This window comes from Camelina sativa, chromosome 1 (assembly GCF_000633955.1).
Source record: "Camelina sativa cultivar DH55 chromosome 1, Cs, whole genome shotgun sequence".
Taxonomy (NCBI): domain Eukaryota; kingdom Viridiplantae; phylum Streptophyta; class Magnoliopsida; order Brassicales; family Brassicaceae; genus Camelina; species Camelina sativa.
The window spans coordinates 7,182,961-7,205,500 of NC_025685.1; the positions used below are offsets into that span (position 1 = coordinate 7,182,961).

Consider the following 22,540-nt stretch of genomic DNA (forward strand, 5'->3'; position numbering starts at 1 on the left):
CCTCAACAGTTTTCGGAAATGTTGCTTTCCAGCGTCTTCAGGAAACTTTTGTCACGCAAAGAATAAACTTCTCAGAAGGAGCAAACATAAACCAGCTTACAGATTCTGATAAGGCCTCAAGAGATACAAGTTTATGGCGAACAGAACATGTTCCAGGAGAGAACCAACAAGATCTGAAAATTAGGCAGCTTGGAGCAGATATTCCGCCAGATACTGACAGGCAACTTAATACAAATGGATGGGACTTGAACACACCTTCTCCGGTGATTTCACAGGTGATATAATTAAGTCGAGCTTAAAATCCTTAGTTGTTGAATGTCTGTAATCTGCTTCATGACCTATTCCTTTCATAGGGTAATGAGAAGTTTGTAAGATGCCTCCTTATCTCTAAGTATCTATATTGTTTAGGTATTGGATGCTCCACCACCTCTGCTTCATAAGAATATGCTTCGTTCAGCAGTGGAAGGATCTTTGATGTCTGTACATGGAGGGCGCCGAATAAAATTTAGTGAAGAAATGTCAGCAGAGGTTTTATATCTGCAATGAGCTTTTTAAGTGCTTTCAATCCTTGCTTTCTTTGCATAAGCGTTTTCTCATTATTGCATATGCGAACAGTGAACATCTAGCATTGCAAATATCTTAACATAGAGCTTCGCCACCTTGTTTCTATCTTCTAGCTCTATGGCTGAACCATCTAAAGCTACTTGATTTATTGGTCTTCTTTTACTTTCCCTATCTTGAAGGCTACAGAAGGGTCTGGCCGTCGCCGTAGTGCTAGAATAGCAGCAAGGAAAAAGATTCCTATGTCGCAGTCATTTGGTAAAGATTCCTATCGGTTACATCTTTCACCTTCCGAGTCAAACTGTGTACCTTCTCTTTCCTCGATGATTGAAAAATGCCGAATCCAAAGCAGCAAGGAAGGTAACGTTTTCCTCTTATATATTTTTTATTTTATGTCATCCCAACCGGGCCACAGAGCATCAACTGGTTATAGTTTTTGAATTCTTTTGAGGAAAAAGTTAGATCTTTAGTTAGAATAAATGATGCAAAAGTATTTAGGTGGCTTAAGTATTTTATAGGACAAATTGACAATAAGGCTTGACCATATGTGTCCGGCGGTTCCTGATACCGTTATTCTTAAATGATTCAGCAACGACGTCAGGCCAGTCTATAAGTGACATTGGAAGCTCTGTTGATGATGAGGAAAATAAAAATCCTAGTGAATCTTCCCCTGATAGTTCCAGCCTCATTTCTGGAATCTCGGAAGTGCTAAACCTTCTGAGAATTCTTGGAGATGGCCACAGGCATTTACTTATGTACAATTGTCAGGTACTTTATTAAGACAATGTGCGTATGGGTTCATATTCTTCAACTTGAATACTCTGCCTAATAGTTAAACTATCGATGTCAATCCAAAATAACAAAATTGATACTACTGCAGGAAGCTTTGTTGGTATATCAAAAGCTATCTCTGAAACAATACAATACACACTGGGTTCTCGTGCAGGTGATAATATGAGTAGCTTTTCCTGAGCGCTGTTTTATTGGAAATGGAAGCCAGCTTAAATGATCATATTAGTTCATTGACCCTTTCTATTTTCCTTTCGTTGGCGCTGAAACTAAAAAATGAGAAACGTTTTGACACAGGTTGGAAAAGCATATTTTGAGCTACAAGACTACTTCAACGCTGACTCTACCTTTACTCTTGCTCATCAAAAGTATCCTTATGCTTTGGAGGGAATGGATACGTACTCCACGGTTCTTTATGTGAGATGTTGTCAATATTTACAAATCTTCCTGCTATATATTATGAACTGTCCCCGAACTAACTCTTGAACATGATGTTGACTGTGAGAATTACCTGTTGCGATGTCAGCATTTAGAACTTGATTTTGAGATCCACTTGCAGGGAGTTATATGTTATTGTTTTACTTTTTAGTGATTTCGTGTCTTTGTTTTTGAAGCACCTGAAAGAAGAGATGAGGTTGGGCTATCTGGCTCAGGAGCTGATTTCAGTTGACCGCCTATCTCCAGAATCCTGGTATCATTCTTAGAGTCAACCACATATGTCTGTGTTAAGATTTTAATACCTACAGGCTTTAACCAAAACCCGTAAACAGAAACTAGTTTTTAGCAGATCATCTCAAATTTCAATATCTGAAACTGCATAGTTGCTCTTTGCTTGGATTTTTTTCTGTAATGACTGTGGTAGCAATGTGAATTGCAGGTGTGCTGTTGGGAACTGCTACAGTTTGCGTAAGGACCATGATTCTGCTCTCAAAATGTTTAAGAGAGCTATCCAACTGAATGAAAGATTCACATATGCGCATACCCTTTGTGGTCACGAGTACAATTCCTTTCTATGTGTCTCTGTGTGTCTTATTGTGCATATAACCATGCATGTACAATAATAACATACGGTCTGGCTTCACAGGTTTGCTGCATTGGAAGATTTTGAGGGTGCAGAGAGATGCTACCGGAGGGCACTGAGCATAGATACAAGACACTACAATGCTTGGTACGGTCTAGGAATGACCTACCTTCATCTGGAGAAATTCGAGTTTGCGGAACACCAATTTCAACTGGCTCTTAAAATAAATCCAAGATCTTCAGTCATCATGTGCTACTATGGAATTGCTTTGCATGAGTCAAAGGTTGGTACCTAATATACGCTCTTCCCTATCAAGTCTTACTTATATCATATATTGTGATATTCAGATTTAGCTGTGAAACTATGCTTGGCAGAAAAGATAATAGTTCAGAGATAATCTATTAAAATTGAGATAATATTTTGCAGAAGAACGATGAGGCGTTGAATATGATGGAGAAGGCTAAACTCACTGATGCTAAGAATCCGCTCCCAAAGTATTACAAGGCTAACATATTAGCCAGCCTCGGTGATTATCACAAAGCCCAGAAAGTTTTAGAAGAGCTCAAAGAATGTGCTCCTCAAGAGAGCAGTGTCCATGCGTTGCTTTTCAATATATACAAACAACTAAAGCTATATGACAAAGCTGTGTTACATTTCGGCACTGCTTTGGATTTGAACCCTTCTCCGTCTGATGCTGTCAAGATAAAGGTTAAGAGTCCTTCACCTTTTTTTTGCTTCACAAGCATCAAATAACAATGTTTTTCAAGATACATCCTTTGAAAATTTTCATNAATTTCAACTGGCTCTTAAAATAAATCCAAGATCTTCAGTCATCATGTGCTACTATGGAATTGCTTTGCATGAGTCAAAGGTTGGTACCTAATATACGCTCTTCCCTATCAAGTCTTACTTATATCATATATTGTGATATTCAGATTTAGCTGTGAAACTATGCTTGGCAGAAAAGATAATAGTTCAGAGATAATCTATTAAAATTGAGATAATATTTTGCAGAAGAACGATGAGGCGTTGAATATGATGGAGAAGGCTAAACTCACTGATGCTAAGAATCCGCTCCCAAAGTATTACAAGGCTAACATATTAGCCAGCCTCGGTGATTATCACAAAGCCCAGAAAGTTTTAGAAGAGCTCAAAGAATGTGCTCCTCAAGAGAGCAGTGTCCATGCGTTGCTTTTCAATATATACAAACAACTAAAGCTATATGACAAAGCTGTGTTACATTTCGGCACTGCTTTGGATTTGAACCCTTCTCCGTCTGATGCTGTCAAGATAAAGGTTAAGAGTCCTTCACCTTTTTTTTGCTTCACAAGCATCAAATAACAATGTTTTTCAAGATACATCCTTTGAAAATTTTCATGTTTTTGGTTTGATAGAATTATCTTCGCTGTGCCTACAGGCTTACATGGAGAGGCTGGTAATACCAGACGAGTTGGCAATGGAAGAGAATTTGTAGATTCATTGTGCAGGTGTATACACCCGTATAACCCAAAGCCATCTATAATTTTTCTCATCTTGTGATAGGATTAATCCTAAAACCAAACTTTGCAAATTTCACTAACTGATTAAATATTTTAGGGGTTAACTACAGAAATTGTATAGAGTTGGGTTGAAATTTGCATTTCTTTATTAGAACATCTTTATCAATAAAACTTATTTGTTTTCTTCCTCTGCCTATATTTGTGGCACTCATTGCACCAATGGTAACTATCTGGTGAAGGATTTAAACTTTTAAGACAAAGTAGAAAGTTAAGTATACATATAAAGATAAAAGGTTTAGCCACAGTGGCTAGCAATCCTTTTCAAAAATAAAAAGATGTAGTTGTAAAGGCGTAGTACATACCATCATAGTAGAAGGCCAAGTCATCTTAAAAAACACCCGCACTAGTTAAATTTATTTTATATAGAAAAGCACGACCTAATATCCATATATAGATGGCTATAATACATAGTGCAATCTAAAGTACAACTAAAGTTAATAGAAGAATTCAAAAATTTCTTCTTCCTTTTCCATTATCTGGGTTATTAAACCCCTAAAGCTAAATTAACTACATAAATAAAATGATTGTGTAGTGTTCCACGTTTAAGTACTTCTTTTGCTGAAAAGTCTGCCTCTTTCTCTCTTCTTTATAAATCCCACACACATTGATCCTTAGTCCATAAGCAAATATCAAAGCCAAAAAAAATAAATACAATAATCTCATTCTTTCTCTCTCTATCATTCTAAAGATGGAGAAGAATATACCAATAAGCAAGAAGCTATGGAACATCGTACGTTTTGTCATGTACATGTTACACAAAGGCATTTCTAAGCAAAAGCTCCTCGCTGACTTTAACGCCACTCTCAAACGAGGCAAGAATCTCATGTTCCACAACCGCCGTCGCGTCCCAGCAGCCTCAACTGTCACGTCGTCCCAGCCGCGGAAAGAATACGAGTTTAGCTGCAGCGACACTCCTAACTACTCATTCCCGTTTAACATTGCCGCCTTCAAGAAAAAGAGTCACCACAACAGCCTCTTCTCTTGTGGCCATGCGCCACCGACCCTCGACGACGACAGTTCCGCCTCCAGAGCCGTCCTTGAGCTGCTGAACGGCGCCGGAGATCATGACCAGCAGGGAAGTACCACGCCGGGGGCTTTGTCCATTGAGGCCTTGACGGCGCTATCCCCTTACTTGCCAGGTTTTGGACGGAGTAGTCCGTCAGTGAGGCCTTTACGGGTAACGGACTCACCGTTTCCGCTACGGGAAGATGGTGACGTGACTAACGAACATGTTGACAAAGCAGCGGATGCGTTTATAAAGAAGTTTTACAAGAACTTGAGTCAGCAGAAGAAGATGATTGAGTACTCACCTAATTAATATTTTCTCTTTTTGGCTGATTTAGTTCCGAAATTGTAATAATATTCTTGGTTGGAGGGCATGGGGATTATTTTCTCATTTCTTGTTAAAAATCAGATCATCATGAATAAATTTTTATTCGGGTGACCATTTTCTACATTCATTAAGAAAATGTAATGGATTGTTAAAGAGTATGTTCTTTGAATGCAAATTGCTGAGAAAAAATGCATTCTAATAGTTAAAAAATTTGGAAAAAAAAAACTTGGAAACATTGATAGTTAACAATCGCATAAATTGGTGCTGCAGGCAAAGGCAGTTCTAGAATATGACACAACTAAAAGTTGCTGTGGTTGAATTAGAAAAAAAAAGAGAGGTGGAATAGCCGGAGTATAGTACGTACAAACTATTGCGTGTTCGAGAGAGATCATGGAAATGAATAGTAGTAGTACTACGTACGGAGAAATGACTTATAAGAGGAACATGTACATGTCATAGGCCTCCCGTCGATTGTGTCTCATCTTAGAAATTCACGAAGATAAAAAGGTGGCTTTCACCAAAAAACAATATCCTAAATAATGCTTTCTTCGAGCAATTGTCATGAACTCATGTCTCATGATGTGAACTGAAAAATCAAACCACTTAAGGACGAATATCAATGCTCATGTCAAATTCCTATAAGCTAATCCCGATCAATGTACTTTCCCATCTTAGAAATTTGCAGCCATCAATACCATTATCTATTATATATATTATTACATGCAAGTATAAAAATGTCTTTTCTCTTATCTAGAATAATTGAATGGGATACGCATCGTAAGCAATAATATAATCGTGCATGTATATAAGAAGAAAACAACAACTTTTATCTGAAAAGAAGAAGAAAAAACTCGGTTGTACATCGTAAAAGCCGTCAAGGACCAATGCGAGCAAGCTGTTTGGCTCTTTCCTTAAAGCAAAAGAAAAGAAAAAGTCACTTTTTCTCTTCTTTCCAATTTTTTTTTTTGCTTTAGTTTTCTTTTTCTCCACTTGTTAGTTGAGATATGAAACTCTCTTCTTTGTGTTTCACTAGTTTGAACTCTTTTAGTCATAAAACAACAAACTCTGCCACAATCAACCAAAAGCCAATGAGTCAAATAAAATTTTCTTTTTATGAGTGAAAGTGACTATTGTAATTCAATCTCTTTTGATTTCCAAAGTTAAGGAAAACCAAATGGAAAGCAGATTTTTTTTTTTTGATAACTGTTAATTATATTACCAAAAGGAACTTGAGGTTTACAAAAACTTAATTAGAAACTATAACCCAAAAAAAAAANCCCGATCAATGTACTTTCCCATCTTAGAAATTTGCAGCCATCAATACCATTATCTATTATATATATTATTACATGCAAGTATAAAAATGTCTTTTCTCTTATCTAGAATAATTGAATGGGATACGCATCGTAAGCAATAATATAATCGTGCATGTATATAAGAAGAAAACAACAACTTTTATCTGAAAAGAAGAAGAAAAAACTCGGTTGTACATCGTAAAAGCCGTCAAGGACCAATGCGAGCAAGCTGTTTGGCTCTTTCCTTAAAGCAAAAGAAAAGAAAAAGTCACTTTTTCTCTTCTTTCCAATTTTTTTTTTTGCTTTAGTTTTCTTTTTCTCCACTTGTTAGTTGTTATATGAAACTCTCTTCTTTGTGTTTCACTAGTTTGAACTCTTTTAGTCATAAAACAACAAACTCTGCCACAATCAACCAAAAGCCAATGAGTCAAATAAAATTTTCTTTTTATGAGTGAAAGTGACTATTGTAATTCAATCTCTTTTGATTTCCAAAGTTAAGGAAAACCAAATGGAAAGCAGATTTTTTTTTTTTGATAACTGTTAATTATATTACCAAAAGGAACTTGAGGTTTACAAAAACTTAATTAGAAACTATAACCCAAAAAAAAAAAAAAAAGCTATAGGTTACAAGTTATATAGTTAAACTAGACTATTAGTCCAATGTTCTTTATGAGACAGCATAGGAGAGCCATTTAGATAGCAATCATTTGCATTGTTTTGAGTATTGGTGAGCGAGCAGAATATCCCGGATTGTTCTGTCGAGAATCCGAAACAGAGTATCGACAAGTGTGGTAGATCCTCCGTGGCTGCGAGAGTTTCTTTCTTGCCAAATTAAGTAAACAGTTGCTTGGGTGACTAACTTCTTTAGAGTGGAAGGAAGAGCGTTGGAGTGTCCCATTAGCCAGTGTATCATTGTTTGCCAGTCCACGAACATGAGTTGCGGAAGTCTCAATCTCTGCAGAACCTTGTGCCAAATTTGGAGATAGAAGTTGCAGTGGAGAAACAGATGATCTCTAGTCTCTTCCCCATTAGTGCAAAGAACACATATTGGATCCAGGTTAATTCCCCAATTGGAGAGTCTCGATTTGACTGAAGGCTTGTTAAGGTTTGCGACCCAGAAAGTAAAGGAGTGTTTAGGCAGTCCACGTTTGAACCAGACTGCTTTATACCAGTCTTTGTTAATAGCTGTTGGGCGTAAAATTTCCCAAGTGATCCTCGTATTGAAGAAATCCTTTCTGTTTTCCTCTAGTCCCCAAGAGTATAAGTCCGGACCTGATGCAGCAGAAGGAGGGTTCATCGCAGAGAGAGCTGTTCTGATCGTTTGAAGTATCGGGTGTCTGGTCCTGAGAGAAGGTAGTCTCCAGCCAGACAAACTAGTACCTTGAGCAACTATTGCATCTCTTGGGATGCCCATTAGTCTTGGACCTTCTTCTCCAACTAAGTCAATCAGCGGACCTAGCTGGCTCCAGTTATCAAACCAGTAGCTTGCGGTTGTTCCATCTCCCAGTGTGCAGCCTAGAAGAGCTTTAACTAGAGGCTTCAAGGAGATTAGAGATTTCCAAATCCAAGAAGTACCCTGTCGATTTTCCGTGAGCCAATAATTGTTACACTTTAGCAGATTTGTGGAAAGCAGATTTGTGCATGTTCTTCCCTTAGTCGATATATAGAAAGTAAACTGATAGACATAATTAATTAACCATATAAGCAATTGATACAACTCTTAACTTTTGTTAGTTTAACTAACCCAACAAATTATTTATGTTTGGGACAATGTCGTAATTGAAACTGGCGGTATAGTGCTTACGTTATATGATGATGATATTTTTGTTTTAAGGTTTTGAAAGATAAATGTAATGACGTAATTCTAGATGATATACAAGTTCTTTAGCAAAAAAGAAAAAAAAATGATGTAAATATTTTTATTTGATGGTTCTGTCAGATTTTATATTTTTTTTCTTGCAATATGTGTTTGTTTACAAACCTAATTATACTTCCACTAGAATTATTCGTATCAGAAAAGCAAATGCATCAAACAAAATTTGATTTTTGATCTCATGTAACGTGACCGACGAGATAATGCGCTAACATCGCTTATCTATTTAAACTTATATAATCAATGCAATTATTAATTATATCAGGTCTTCTCGAAGAACATCTAGATGGCATAAGCTTTTGTGAGATGGGTTCCCCTTTTAGGTTTGGTTTAAAAGAAGATATGTAATGTGTAAAGTCTTGCTTCAAATGATTTAATTATATGTTCCTATTGGATTAGGGCGTACGTCTTTATTTATTATCGTACGTCTTTATTTATTATAAATATTTGTGTATCTATATAATATGTGAAATAAACTTTTTAACTTTTCATTTTAGTACGATAGTGCTGGAGTTTGATGGTTTAAACATAGTGCTTTGTATCTATATATACATTTTCACAAACATTTATGAAAAAATTCATGAAATTCTAACTTATTTACAACATTGTCATTGTATTAATTATTAATTAATAGGTTTAAGAAACTAATATTAATCAGTTTAGGAATAATAGATTCGGATCAAGAATAGAGTGACGGATCCTACTTTTCTTATTTTTAGTATCCGATTACCAACCTTTTAATTACGATATTTAATTATTTATTATTCGAATCAATCTTTATTACTAATTTCGCTCCTATTATTTAGTAATTTTACTTACCAAAATTATCTATATTTAATCATTATCATATAATATCTAATTTATTACCAATTGGGTTTAAGATATTCGATTTTAGATTATTTTAAATTTATAAATACTGTTTCACAATATTAGTTTCTTTTGTTAATATTGTGATCTAAAAAATTTTAGCAATAAATTAAAATTTTAAGTCAAAAATCAAATTATTCACTCCGAAACTGGAGGAGACTTCACAGCCGGGAACAGAACAGGCGGCGAGTCGATTTACGGGGCCAAGTTCGATGACCAGAATTTTGAGAGGAAGCACACGGGACCAGGAATCCTGTCGATGGCGAACGCCGGAGCCAACACCAAAGGATCTCAGTTCTTCATTTGCACCGTGAAGACCGATTGGCTTGATGGTAAGCATGTGGTGTTTCGGCAGGTTGTGGAAGGGTTAGACGTCGTCAAGGTCATCGAGAAGGTTGCCATCAAAGGTGTTGTCGCCGATTGTGGTCAGCTCTCTTTAGGATCCATCATCTTAGATCTCTCTCCCCCTCTACATATATCATATGTCTTGGTGTCTTTGCGTTTGGCGTTGTCTTATTGCTCCGTAGTAGTCATAAGTTTGGTGTCATTCTCTTCTTCGTGGGAACGGAGAGATATTCATCTTTCCCCCCTACAGTTTGTTTGCTTGGTCACCTTACCATAATCCATAAATAATGAATGACCAACTACTACTCTTTTATCATATTCTCTCTAATGAGTAATGACTGCTTGCTTTTAATTTGCGTTATCTTGGCTTAACTGCTTATCCGTGGCCATGTTTTTTCTTATGTTCGTTTACTTATTGTTTTCTGCATTGTGTTTTTGTGTAGGATAAAATAAAGCATGAAGCGAATACTGAAATTAAAAGCACCAAATGAGTTTTCATCTTAATCAATTCTTCTAATATTTTTATTTTATTTTATTTACTACATAGATTTCTGAAATTCTAGATTTTTGATTAAATAATTATTCTTGTGAACTGTTACTGTATTTTTGTTTGACAGCTTAATTATAAAAGATCATTTTTATTAATTAGTTCATACCAAGTGAGTTTGTACGTTTTAAAAAATACAAATTAAACATTAGTTATATAAGAAATTAAACTATAAAACAATTATATATATATATAAATTAGCCCCGCGGTGTACCGCATGTTACAAGTCCTAAATACTAAAAACGGAAAATATAATGTCTCTTATTTTCTTCCGCATTTAAAATTTAAAATCTATATATATACATATATTCACAAATATAACTTTTCATATCGCCATAATTCTATTCTCAGCGATATCTATGGACTTGATCATCGGGTAGACAAAAAAGTTCAGGACAAAATTACTTTTTAAAAAACTTTTGTGAATAAAAATAAAACATTAGATATCAAATGCCAAATCCTACATTTAATATGTTACTTAATCGTCGGAGTTGACTTAACAATGACCAAATCAAATATTGCTAAAACTTAGAAACGTATAGAGAACAACTTTATCTTTGTTAGATTTGGAAATTATCTCAAAACAATCTCTTTTCTAAGTCTTATTGGACAACAATCGCGTGGGGAGTTAGGAAATCATCATATTAGGGCCAAAAAAAATTATTGAGATCAATTGTGCTTTAGAAATTTTACAAGGGTCAATTGTGCTATTTTACAAAAGTTAATTTGATTTTTTTTTTCTTTAAATTTCAAATAGATTCACTTTATATAACAATGAATTTATTTTGACCTGTGATAAACTTATTTTGGTCAATGAAAATTCAAATATTTTTCGCGTGTGAAATTGAGGATTTATATAAGTTTTTTACGGACTCACATTTTTTTTGTCATCAATTTCGAGGACTCTATTCTATGTAGTTTAATTTTATATATAAACAGCCACAGTATACGGTTGTATCGAGTTATTGCTTCAAGTGTCCGAATGCTACATTTTGAACATAATCACACATCGTTGCTCTGTTGTTGCAATAACTGTTTGAGAACCCTGCCATTAGATTTGCTTAGGGCATATACCTCTTACCACAAAAGACTGATGAGCACCGGCATTATGACCTTCTCCCTGTTTAGAAAAGATTACTGGTTCCTCTCGCGTCTTCTCTACTTGTCTCAGCTGCGCCCTCAAGTACCCCTTTTGCTACTCTGCTTTAGTTGTTTTGAGACTGGATGTCCCAGGAAAATCGGCATTATGATCTTCTCTCAAAGGAGAGAAGATTACCGAAGCTTTCCTATTCCTCCCTACATAACCTTCTTGTGTCCTGAATGGTACCAAGTACAAACCAAAAAAGATAGGATTTATGTTCTCCCTTGGCAAAGTCTGAAGAATATCGGCATTATGACCACAGTTCATAGAAGTGTGGTTACCGAAACCTTCTCAAGAAAGCCATGCTCAACCTCAACCCTTCAATCACCCTCCTCCTTGTCAATGAACCAATCAAATCATTGTGTCTCTTGGCTATGGAAACCCTCTCAACGTCCCAATGTCATACTGATATGGACCACTTACCACATCTTCACCTTTTCTGTGAATGTGACGTCGATGCACCTTGAGCTAGCTTGCGATTTGATACTCTGCTCAAATCCTCAACACCTCTTGGCCATGACTGTCGACTTCTCTATCTTTAAGTTTAAGTTTGTCTGCTTATGTGTTTTACCAAGCCTTGTCTTTGAAAACTCTCAACTTTGTAATCTTATTTACTTGGTACGATTGAATGAAAAGATAATTTATTTGCAAAAAAAATTAAAAAAAAAAAAACTCAACTAAGCCTCTATATATTCTTTGGGCCTCATAATCGTATTTCTTTGAGCCAGCTTAAGCCTCAAATTTAAAACTTGGTAGTTAATTAAAGGAACTCCTGTGTAGGAAATAAAGAAACAAATTTATTCAAACTTAAACGTCCAGATGACGAATCTGTGACATTACGATTTAAAGTGAAAATAAAAAAGTGAAGTAAAAGTAGTTCATGTTGGTGTTATGTCCGTGAACGGCCGAGGCCACATAGACACTAATTTCAAACTCTTTTGACCTTTGAGACTGACAAGTTTGGTTTATTGTGTTCGACGCGAAACACGTTGCACAGACTTAAGTTGGTGAATGGTGAGTGCAAATCCCATCATACCAACTAATATAAAATTATATCATCAATGATACTCTAACGTTCAAACTTCAAAATCCAATATCAATCTTATAAAATTATTAAAAGAAAGAATCGAAGCCAATGTCAATCTACTAGTGTTTAAAATAAAAGAAATAATATGTAGACTATATACACCTATATATAGTTAGCTTTGATTAATCAATATTGGAGTGACCATGTCCGGATCAGTTTATCAGTAGTATCCTAGCGAGTGTTTATGATAAAGAATGTTAACTTTGCAAAATACATGACATAAAAAAGAAAGAATTGACACACATGACATATCTAGAAGTCACGAAAGGAGAGAAGGCGAAACACAAACCAAATGGTGGTAACTGGTAAGCGGTAAATCAATAGTTGGTAATTAGTATTCTATTAGCTTGCCAAGGTTGGTAGTAGTAATTGATTCTTTTTTGGCTCGAAACGTTAATTTTGCCATTTAAATTATTATATAGCGCTTGCAAAGTTGCGCTATAATTTGACTTTCTTATTTGATGAGCAAATCGTAAGGTAACGCTCTAAAGTTTAAACGATTTACATAGGTAAATTAGTACATTTATTTTTAAAATTTATAATAGATGACATTTTTTTTTCTTGTTAGACTCTGAAATATTACCAACAACGATTATGTCGTATTTGACTCTAAAAATGTTGTTGCTAAAAAAAACACTTTTGATATCTCTAGTGTTTTACTTGAACTCAAAACTTTTTTTGTAACAACACTTTTTTGTTTTGTTTACAATTATTATAAGAACACTAATAAATTCTGTATGCGGTGTCATATATTTTACTATTAATAACTATATACATCTTTGGTCATACACGTTGTTTCGTAAAAATAAGAATTTTATAAATTTTTACTAGTTGACTTGTATAATAATTTGGCAAAACATATTTTGAAAATATTATACTTATTCCATGTTTATCCACTAATTCGTAATATAATTAATAATGTTTTATTTTGTGTAGTTATTGTATTGATTGTGTCTATATATATATATATACTGTTCTTTTAGATATGTAATTTGAAAAACTTACAGTAGTTTCATAGTTTTAATTGTAAGAAAATATTTTATTTTCTTAAATTGTTACCTTAATTGTTGTCTAATTGTTTTCTCAAAATTCTTTTCTACTACTCTAATAAAATAGATTGCTCTATCATTTACTGCATAAAATCCAATATATATATATATATATAATTATTTTGGAAAAGTTAAAGATTTTCAGCTTTCATGTTACAAGTACAATTAGTTGGTTATCTAATTCTTCATGAAATAATGTTATCTTCCTTGAGATATCATATTTACTCACCCTTAACAGAACCAAGCTGGTCACCAAATCCATCTTATGTAGTGGTGCATGGCAGGCATATCGGAAACCAAGCTGGTCACCAAATACAGCAGTTTTACCTTTCTCTCTCCATATATATATATAAACAATTAGGAAATAAGTTTGGAGTTTAGTTTTAGATCTTTATTATTACTCCATCCCCTATAAGTCTTAGTTGGTTTATACATAAAGTAAAATATAATATATCAAAAACATTTTTTTTTATCTACAGAAAATTCAAGTTCCACTTGTCAAGTTGTCATGGCAATTAACACAAGGCATCGAATGTCTTACAAACTAAAGTGTAACAAGATCCATACTTAATTACCAAAAAAGAAACGTTCTTCACTTTTAAAACCAAAAACTAAAAACATTACATATATTAAACATTTAAATTAATTGTATTTAGCAGTCGCGGATTTATTACTTTTGTTAAAGAAACGAGTATGTGTGTATAGTTTAAGGAAAATCCCATATATAGTAAATGAAAATTCCCTAGTTCACCAGATTTCGTAAGATAATCTTTCTTTAACAAAACAAAGATAACTAGTACACATGTCCTTGCTCTCACCCACTCAACCCTCAGATTCCTCACGCTTTCTTTTTGTTTTCCGAAATTTTTTCTTTGGCTACCAAATCAAAAAACTACATTAACAAACAAACCCTTCTCCTCTCTCTTGCTAATTCCCAAATCCTCCAACAACAAAAAAAAATGGAGACGTTGTCGAGAAGCCTAAGTAGGAGCTTGGGAGAGTTGTTAGCAAGTCATAGTAATAGCCATTTCTCAAGGAGAAGCGGTTCAACGATCAACGACCACGACGAGGAAGCTCTTAAATGGGCAGCTCTCGAGAAACTTCCAACCTTCACTCGTCTTCGTACCACTATCATTCATCCTCATGAAGACCTCGTCGACGTCACCAAGCTTGGAGTCGATGATCGCCAGAAGTTCATCGATTCTATCTTCAAAGTCACCGAGGAAGACAACGAGAAGTTCTTGAAAAAGTTCAAGAACCGAATCGACAGGTATTAATTATTATTCTAGATTTTTGTGCGACTGACTGTTACATGCAACCAATCTATTAGCATTTTTTTTTTTTTTGATAATTAAAATTTGGTTTGAGTTGAGAAAAATAAAAAATATTACGTCGACAGCAGGGTTCGAACCTGCGCGGGCGAAGCCCAATAGATTTCAAGTCTATCTCCTTAACCACTCGGACATATCGACTGTTTGTTAAACTTAACGACTTCAAATTTATTACGAAAAGTGTTCCGATTTTTTTTTCTCTCTAATACATGCAAAGTCCTTAACTCTTTAAAAAAAAAAAAAAAATCTTATTGCAACAAAAAGTATTCTTGTGATGTAAAATCCTGTTTTTGGAAATTTTACTTTTTACTTCTTAATGTGATGTTCCTATCATTTATGGCAGGGTGCGAATAAAGCTACCCACAGTGGAAGTGAGATTCGAGAAAGTAACGATAGAGGCGAATTGTCACATAGGAAAAAGGGCTCTTCCCACATTACCTAACGTTGCTTTAAACATTGCAGAGAGAGGTCTTCGTTTGCTTGGTTTTAACTTTACAGAAACCACTAAAGTCACTATCCTTAGAGACGTCTCCGGTATTATCAAACCTTCAAGGTAACTGGAAACTTCAAAATTTGCTTTTACATGAATTTCGATGTTGATTATAATGTATGGTTTTGGTGGTTTTTGCAGAATGACACTTTTATTAGGTCCGCCATCATCAGGGAAAACAACTCTTTTATTGGCGTTAGCTGGAAAACTAGACCCAAGCTTAAAGGTTAATTAATACACATATGATTAATTACAAATAATACTAATAAAAAGGGGAGTTGAATTAGTAATGCGATTAACGAAAATGGACAGGTCACAGGAAGTGTAACGTACAATGGGCATGGATTAAACGAGTTTGTGCCGCAGAAAACATCAGCATACATAAGCCAAAACGATGTTCATATTGGAGTCATGACTGTCCAAGAAACTCTTGACTTTTCTGCTAGATGCCAAGGAGTTGGCACTAGATACGGTAATTGTCATTTTAAATGCTTATGATATTTATATAATCGATTTTATCAAATTAAGAAAAAACTTGGTTGTGATCATATAGATTTGTTAAGTGAGCTGGTGAGGAGAGAGAAGGAAGCAGGGATATTGCCGGAACCGGAAGTGGATCTCTTCATGAAGTCCATCGCAGCTGGTGATGTCAAGAGCAGTCTCATCACAGACTACACTCTCAGAGTAATGATTTCACCTTCAACAGATAGTGCGATTTTTTTCGAAAATAGTATATAGATCTAAATATGTCAAATGATATAGCTAGGGTGCAACTGTCGAGTATTTTTTTTTTTTTTGGTTTTTGCATGATTTCATAAGTTCTTAACTAAGAAATTTGAATCCTTCTAGCAAAAAGAAAAAAAGGAAAATAGCAGCTACAAAATATGGGTTAAAGAGTTTAATCAAGTATATATTTTTGTGAAATGATATGGTATTTGTCTTTACCAAAATATCTTTGATCCCACTAACAAGTAGAGATATATTATAAAAAAACAACAACAACTTAGAAGATAGGTGCATGTATTGATAACACAATCAGAGAGATATATAGAAAGTCTTTCCATCTAAAAAGTCCAACTCACGCCATGAGTGGATACACATTCACCTACTCCCAAGTCCCAACTTTTCACCTAAAAGTCATTTGACTCTTTTCATTTTTGACTGAACAACCCCAATAGTAAACATTTTAGTCTAATTTGGTTTGACAAATTGGGGTAACTATTGGATCTTTTTTTTCTTTTTTTAATTCTTCAGATATTAGGACTTGACATATGCAAAGATACGGTGGTCGGAGATGAGATGGTTAGAGGAATCTCTGGTGGTCAAAAGAAAAGAGTCACAACAGGTTCCCTTTAACTTTCTATGTTCTTCAACTACTCCCATATCCATGTTAACTCCATGAGCCGCGAGTCACACGATTAGAACTTATTTTCTTTTCCTTCAAAAAAAAAAAAAACAAAACAGGAGAGATGATAGTGGGACCAACAAAGACATTATTCATGGACGAGATATCGACAGGTCTTGACAGTTCAACAACGTACCAAATAGTGAAATGCCTTCAAGAAGTTGTTCGGTTCACGGACGCAACGGTTCTCATGTCCTTATTATAACCAGCTCCTGAAACGTTCGAACTTTTCGATGATATCATTCTATTGTCAGAGGGCCAGATCGTGTACCAAGGTCCACGTGATCATGTTCTTGCCTTCTTCGAGACTTGCGGTTTCAAGTGTCCTGACCGCAAAGGCACTGCAGATTTCTTGCAAGAGGTCTATATCTTATCTATTAAAAAAATTATTACTTCACCTAGAATTGATAGTGAACTTTTACTTAACTAGGTGATGCACAATTCATATGGTTTTGGTTAAAATTTAGTATTGATGTTAATTCATGGGATTAATTTTACATTTGCTGTTTAATTGAAGATAATGATCCTATTTTTTATATTTATTAAAAATAAATTGGATAAATAAAGGGATAGTGAAATTTTATTTATGATTCTATATTACTAAATTCTACATCTATACAGTCGTTTGCCAAAAGAACCCTAATTTTAATCATTACTATTGAAGAAAATCTATCTGATCCACTTGCCTTGGTAATCAGGTAACGTCAAGGAAAGACCAAGAACAGTATTGGGCAGACACGACGAAACCATACAGTTACATTCCAGTCTCGGAATTCTCCAAACGGTTCAGAACCTTCCATGTCGGAGCCAATCTTGAAAAAGATCTGTCCGTCCCCTACGACAGATTCAAATCACACCCTGCTTCTCTCGTCTTTAACAAACACTCTGTTCCCAAATCTCAACTCTTCAAGATCTGTTGGGACAGAGAACTGCTTCTCATGAAACGTAACTCTTTCTTCTACGTTACTAAGACCGTTCAGATTATTATTGTGGCCTTGATTGCGTCCACAGTGTACCTGAGGACGGAGATGGGGACAAAGAACGAGAGTGATGGAGCCGTCTACATCGGTGCGTTGATGTTCTCCATGATCGTCAACTTGTTTAATGGATTCGCGGAGCTTGCTTTGATGATTCAAAGACTTCCCGTGTTCTACAAGCAACGAGACCTTTTGTTTCACCCTCCTTGGACCTTCACTCTCCCAACAGTTATCCTAGGGATTCCTATCTCCATCTTTGAATCCGTTGTTTGGGTTTCCATTACGTATTACTTGATCGGATTTTCTCCAGAACTCAGCAGGTGAAGATGGTTCTTGAACCCGCAACAAGTTACATTGTCAACTTAAACAAGTTACACTATCAACTTAATTTCTGTTCTTTTCAGGTTCTTGAAGCATTTGTTGGTGATATTTCTGACACAGCAGATGGCTGGTTCTATATTTCGATTCAGTGCGGCAGTTTGCAGATCGATGATTCTTGCTAATACTGGAGGAGCTCTAGTTGTTATGCTCCTCTTCTTGCTTGGAGGGTTCGTTGTTCCTAAAGGTTATATTACATACATACCTTATACCTTTAAAATAACAGTAACATGCAAAATGATTTCTAAAAATATGCAGTTCTTATGTTTTGATGATGGTTAACAGGTGACCTTCCTATATGGTGGAAATGGGCTTACTGGGTTTCACCAATGGCTTACACTTACGACGCTTTAACAGTAAATGAAATGTTGGCTCCTAGATGGACGAATCAACCGGTAAACTCCAACCTATCTTTCTGCCAATATGTCTCTTATATCACTTCTTCCTTTTTAGTCTAATGATTAATCACGCAACGCCTTTTTACTTAATTTCCTTGCAGTCTTCTGATAACTCAACGACGCTAGGGTTGGCTGTTCTTGAGATATTCGATATTTTCACGGATCCAAACTGGTATTGGATCGGGGTAGGAGTCATTCTCATGTTTGTGGTTCTGTTCAACATCCTTGTTACCTTCGCTCTGGCATATCTAAACCGTAAGTACACTTATATCGATTGATTATTTTGATCATAATGATCTATTAGAATCACATATCTACAATAACCTGAGACCTAAATATAGTACATAACAAACATGGGGAAATTCACTCATAGCTTATTAAATTGGTTATGGTATGGAAGCACATGAATGTGACATTTCTTTTCGTTTCTTCCTACCCTGACATTACGTTTATTGGTACGCTAGCACTTGACAAACCACAAGCCGCCATTTCAAAAGAAAATGCAGAAGAAAACGGAGCAGAGAATGGCTCAAAGAGTAACAACGTTTATGCGAAAAGAGGAATGGTTCTACCTTTTACCCCTCTCACAATGTCTTTTGATAATGTCAACTACTACGTCGACATGCCTAAGGTAACACCAAATCCAAAAGACTAAAGTAAGTGTGTTTATACAAAAACATAATGATATAAAACCCCTAAAAAAAAACAGGAAATGAAGGAACAAGGAGTTTCCAAGGATAAGCTTCAGCTGCTAAGGGAAGTGACAGGGGTCTTTAGGCCAGGGGTATTAACAGCTTTGATGGGAGTAAGTGGAGCTGGTAAGACAACTTTAATGGATGTTTTGGCAGGCCGTAAAACTGGTGGATACATCGAAGGAGACATCAGAATCTCCGGTTTCCCTAAAAGACAAGAAACCTTTGCAAGAATCTCTGGTTATTGTGAACAGAACGATATCCACTCACCGCAAGTCACTGTCAAAGAGTCTCTCATGTACTCTGCTTTCCTTCGTCTCCCAAAAGAAGTCACTAAAGATGAGAAATTAGTAATTACTTCTTCTTTTAAACTTCACACATCATTTGAGATATATCTCAAGCCAAAGGCTTAACACATAAGCTGACTTTTGTAGAGATTTGTGGATGAAGTGATGGATCTAGTAGAGCTAGAGAGTCTAAAAGATGCGATTGTGGGGCTTCCAGGGATCACAGGGTTATCGACAGAGCAGAGGAAGAGACTTACAATCGCAGTGGAATTAGTGTCGAATCCATCCATAATCTTCATGGATGAGCCGACCTCTGGTCTTGACGCGAGGGCTGCAGCTATTGTGATGAGGACAGTGAGGAACACTGTTGACACCGGAAGAACTGTGGTCTGCACAATCCACCAACCTAGCATTGATATCTTTGAAGCTTTTGATGAACTTCTTCTTATGAAGAGAGGAGGACAAGTTATTTATGCTGGTCCTTTAGGTCAAAACTCTCACAAGATTATCGAATATTTCCAGGTCAGATTCTACATTTAGTTTGTTAAGACTTTGATATTAAACTGTTAAGAACTTTCCTGATCAGTAATCTTTTGAGAAACCGCAGGCCATTCACGGAGTTCCAAAAATTAAGGAGAAGTATAATCCGGCGACATGGATGCTAGAAGTGAGCTCAATGGCTGCAGAAGCAAAACTTGAGATAGATTTTGCTGAGCATTACAATACATCATCCTTATATCAGTAAGTTAAACCTAATCTTCAAAGCTAAGATTCATCCAAAACACTTATACTCAATTAGAATTGTTCTTGGTGTAGACAAAACAAGAATCTTGTAAAGGAACTAAGCACACCACCACAAGGAGCAAGAGATCTCTATTTCTCTACGCAGTTTTCACAATCATCTTTGGGACAATTCAAATCTTGTTTGTGGAAGCAGTGGATAACTTATTGGAGAACTCCTGATTACAATCTAGCAAGATTTTTCTTTACATTGGTCTCAGCTCTTATGATCGGTTCAATTTTTTGGAAAGTTGGCACAAAAAGGTTTGTGATCAGCGACTTGAGTGAATCAATCCAGTATCAGAGTTCATACTTACATTGAATCTATATAATTTTTATTTTCACAAACAGGGACAATGCAAATGATCTTACAAAGGTTATTGGAGCAATGTACGCTGCAGTTTTATTCGTGGGAATAAATAATTCTTCATCTGTCCAACCGCTAATAGCAGTGGAGCGAACTGTATTCTATAGAGAAAGAGCTGCTGAAATGTACTCTGCTTTACCTTATGCCCTAGCGCAGGTGAGTTTAAACTATAACCGTTTTAGGTATACTTGGCCAACAAGAAATCTTGACGAGTAGTAAAGTAGTCTCTAACTTAAACTTTTTTAATGGTTTCAGGTGGTATGTGAAATACCGTATGTGCTGCTCCAAACTACATATTATACACTAATTATATACGCAATGCTCTGTTTCGAATGGAAACTCGCCAAATTCTTTTGGTTTTTCTTCGTTTCATTCTTCTCCTTCCTCTACTTCACATACTATGGGATGATGACAGTTGCTCTCACCCCCAACCAGCAAGTCGCAGCCGTTTTTGCTGGAGCTTTCTACGGGCTTTTCAACCTATTTTCTGGTTTTGTCATCCCTAGACCGGTTAGTTTTGGTTACGTTTCTGGCAAGAAAGCTTAAAACCCTAAGGGCTTTTCTTTTTTTTATAAAAATTCTATCATAACTTAAGTTTATTTTTCTCCTGCAGAGAATTCCGAAATGGTGGGTATGGTATTACTGGATATGTCCAGTGGCTTGGACGGTGTACGGTTTGATTGTTTCGCAGTACGGTGACGTGGAGGATACGATTAAAGTTCCGGGTATGACAACTGATCCGACGATAAAGTGGTACATTGAAAACAACTATGGATACGACGCAGATTTCATGGTCCCGGTTGCTACCGTGTTAGTTGGCTTCGCTCTGTTTTTTGCCTTTATGTTTGCTTTCGGCATAAGAACGCTCAATTTCCAACAACGGTAGAGTGTAGTAGTCGCCGGACAGGTTTGGCGTGAAGGAAAAAATGAAGTAAAAATAGAGTTTATGGATATACCATATAATAGTTTGTGATTGATGCTCTATTGACTGTAAAGTGTACAATATATAACACAATAGAATCTGGGGGAGAATATACAACATATATACAGGGACGAGAGAATGAGTGATAATTAACTTAAGCTCTAAACTTCATGTATCCTAACAGTTAAAAACATTAATCATAACAACGATGAGCTTGTTTAGGTTTGTGTAAGTGTGTTTGTTTTAAATCGTTTTTGCTTCCACGTCTGCCTTGGGCATAAAAATGTTAAACTTCAAACATAATGAAAGTCAAATGCGTTTGTTTTAATCTTGTGGATGTATACTTCTTTTAAGATTTGTGAACGAAAAAAATAGTTAATTAATTATGACAAGGATAAGTTATGAAAGCTTTTTTTTGTTCAAATCTCAATCACATTTTCGTACCTAATTAAAGTAACTACACATAATAATATGTGTGTATACTAATATCAAAATCTCTTTAAATATAAACCACTTGTCTCATCGTCATATTCAAAACGTGTTATCTTGTAAGACCACGTGCTTCTTCTTCTTAGATAGATCGCGTAACAAGTGGATTGAAATCAAAACATTAGTTTATTGGTGAGTTTCGGGACAGATTTAGGTTTTAAACAATATTATCCTCACATCTTTAAATTTTCATATTATTTGTCGGTACCATTGTTTCTATTTTTTAAAATTATCCTCTATAAATAATAAAATAAATAAATAAAGTCTGTTGTTTGNAAAAAAAAAAAAAAAAAAAAAAAATTCCAGGTAAGATAAAAAGGATAAATAAAAGCTTATAATAGTAATTAAAAACGCGAATTCAACGTACGATCCAGCACAATCCTCTCATCTTTTGAAACACAAAATACCGAAACTACCCTTGACTTCTTCTTTTTTCCATAAGAAATCAAAACCAAGTCTTTTCCCATGGTTGCAAATTATCTCTATCTTAAAATAAAAAAAAATCTGCATTGAATTCAATTCGTGTATACTTCACAAAAAAAAAAAAAAAAAAAAAA

General features: G+C 35.4%; 2 protein-coding genes, 1 non-coding gene and 1 pseudogene across 4 annotated transcripts in view; 3 read left to right on the forward strand and 1 right to left on the reverse strand.

The window, feature by feature from the left end:
* Positions 1-4,051, forward strand: part of LOC104781212 (cell division cycle protein 27 homolog A-like) — a 7,509-nt gene extending 3,458 nt beyond the window's left edge. Inside the window, exons 7-16 of one of the 2 annotated variants that reach the window (XM_010505837.2) lie at positions 409-528; positions 744-921; positions 1,151-1,329; positions 1,442-1,507; positions 1,648-1,767; positions 1,965-2,041; positions 2,228-2,347; positions 2,435-2,654; positions 2,798-3,079; positions 3,789-4,051. In XM_010505837.2, the coding sequence (XP_010504139.1) occupies positions 409-528; positions 744-921; positions 1,151-1,329; positions 1,442-1,507; positions 1,648-1,767; positions 1,965-2,041; positions 2,228-2,347; positions 2,435-2,654; positions 2,798-3,079; positions 3,789-3,845 (1,419 nt within the window). In that variant the 3' untranslated portion in view covers positions 3,846-4,051. The remainder of the gene's footprint in view (positions 1-408; positions 529-743; positions 922-1,150; positions 1,330-1,441; positions 1,508-1,647; positions 1,768-1,964; positions 2,042-2,227; positions 2,348-2,434; positions 2,655-2,797; positions 3,080-3,788) is intronic. The other variant, XM_019246650.1, reaches the window with a different exon arrangement.
* LOC104781240 lies at positions 4,542-5,432 on the forward strand. Its single transcript, XM_010505856.2, has one exon. The coding sequence runs from the start codon at positions 4,619-4,621 to the stop codon at positions 5,246-5,248; it is 630 nt and encodes a 209-aa protein (XP_010504158.1). The 5' UTR covers positions 4,542-4,618; the 3' UTR covers positions 5,249-5,432.
* Positions 14,208-21,755, forward strand: LOC104781248 (annotated as a pseudogene).
* TRNAS-UGA lies at positions 14,858-14,939 on the reverse strand. The gene has a single exon. It is a non-coding gene; the product is annotated as a tRNA-Ser (tRNA).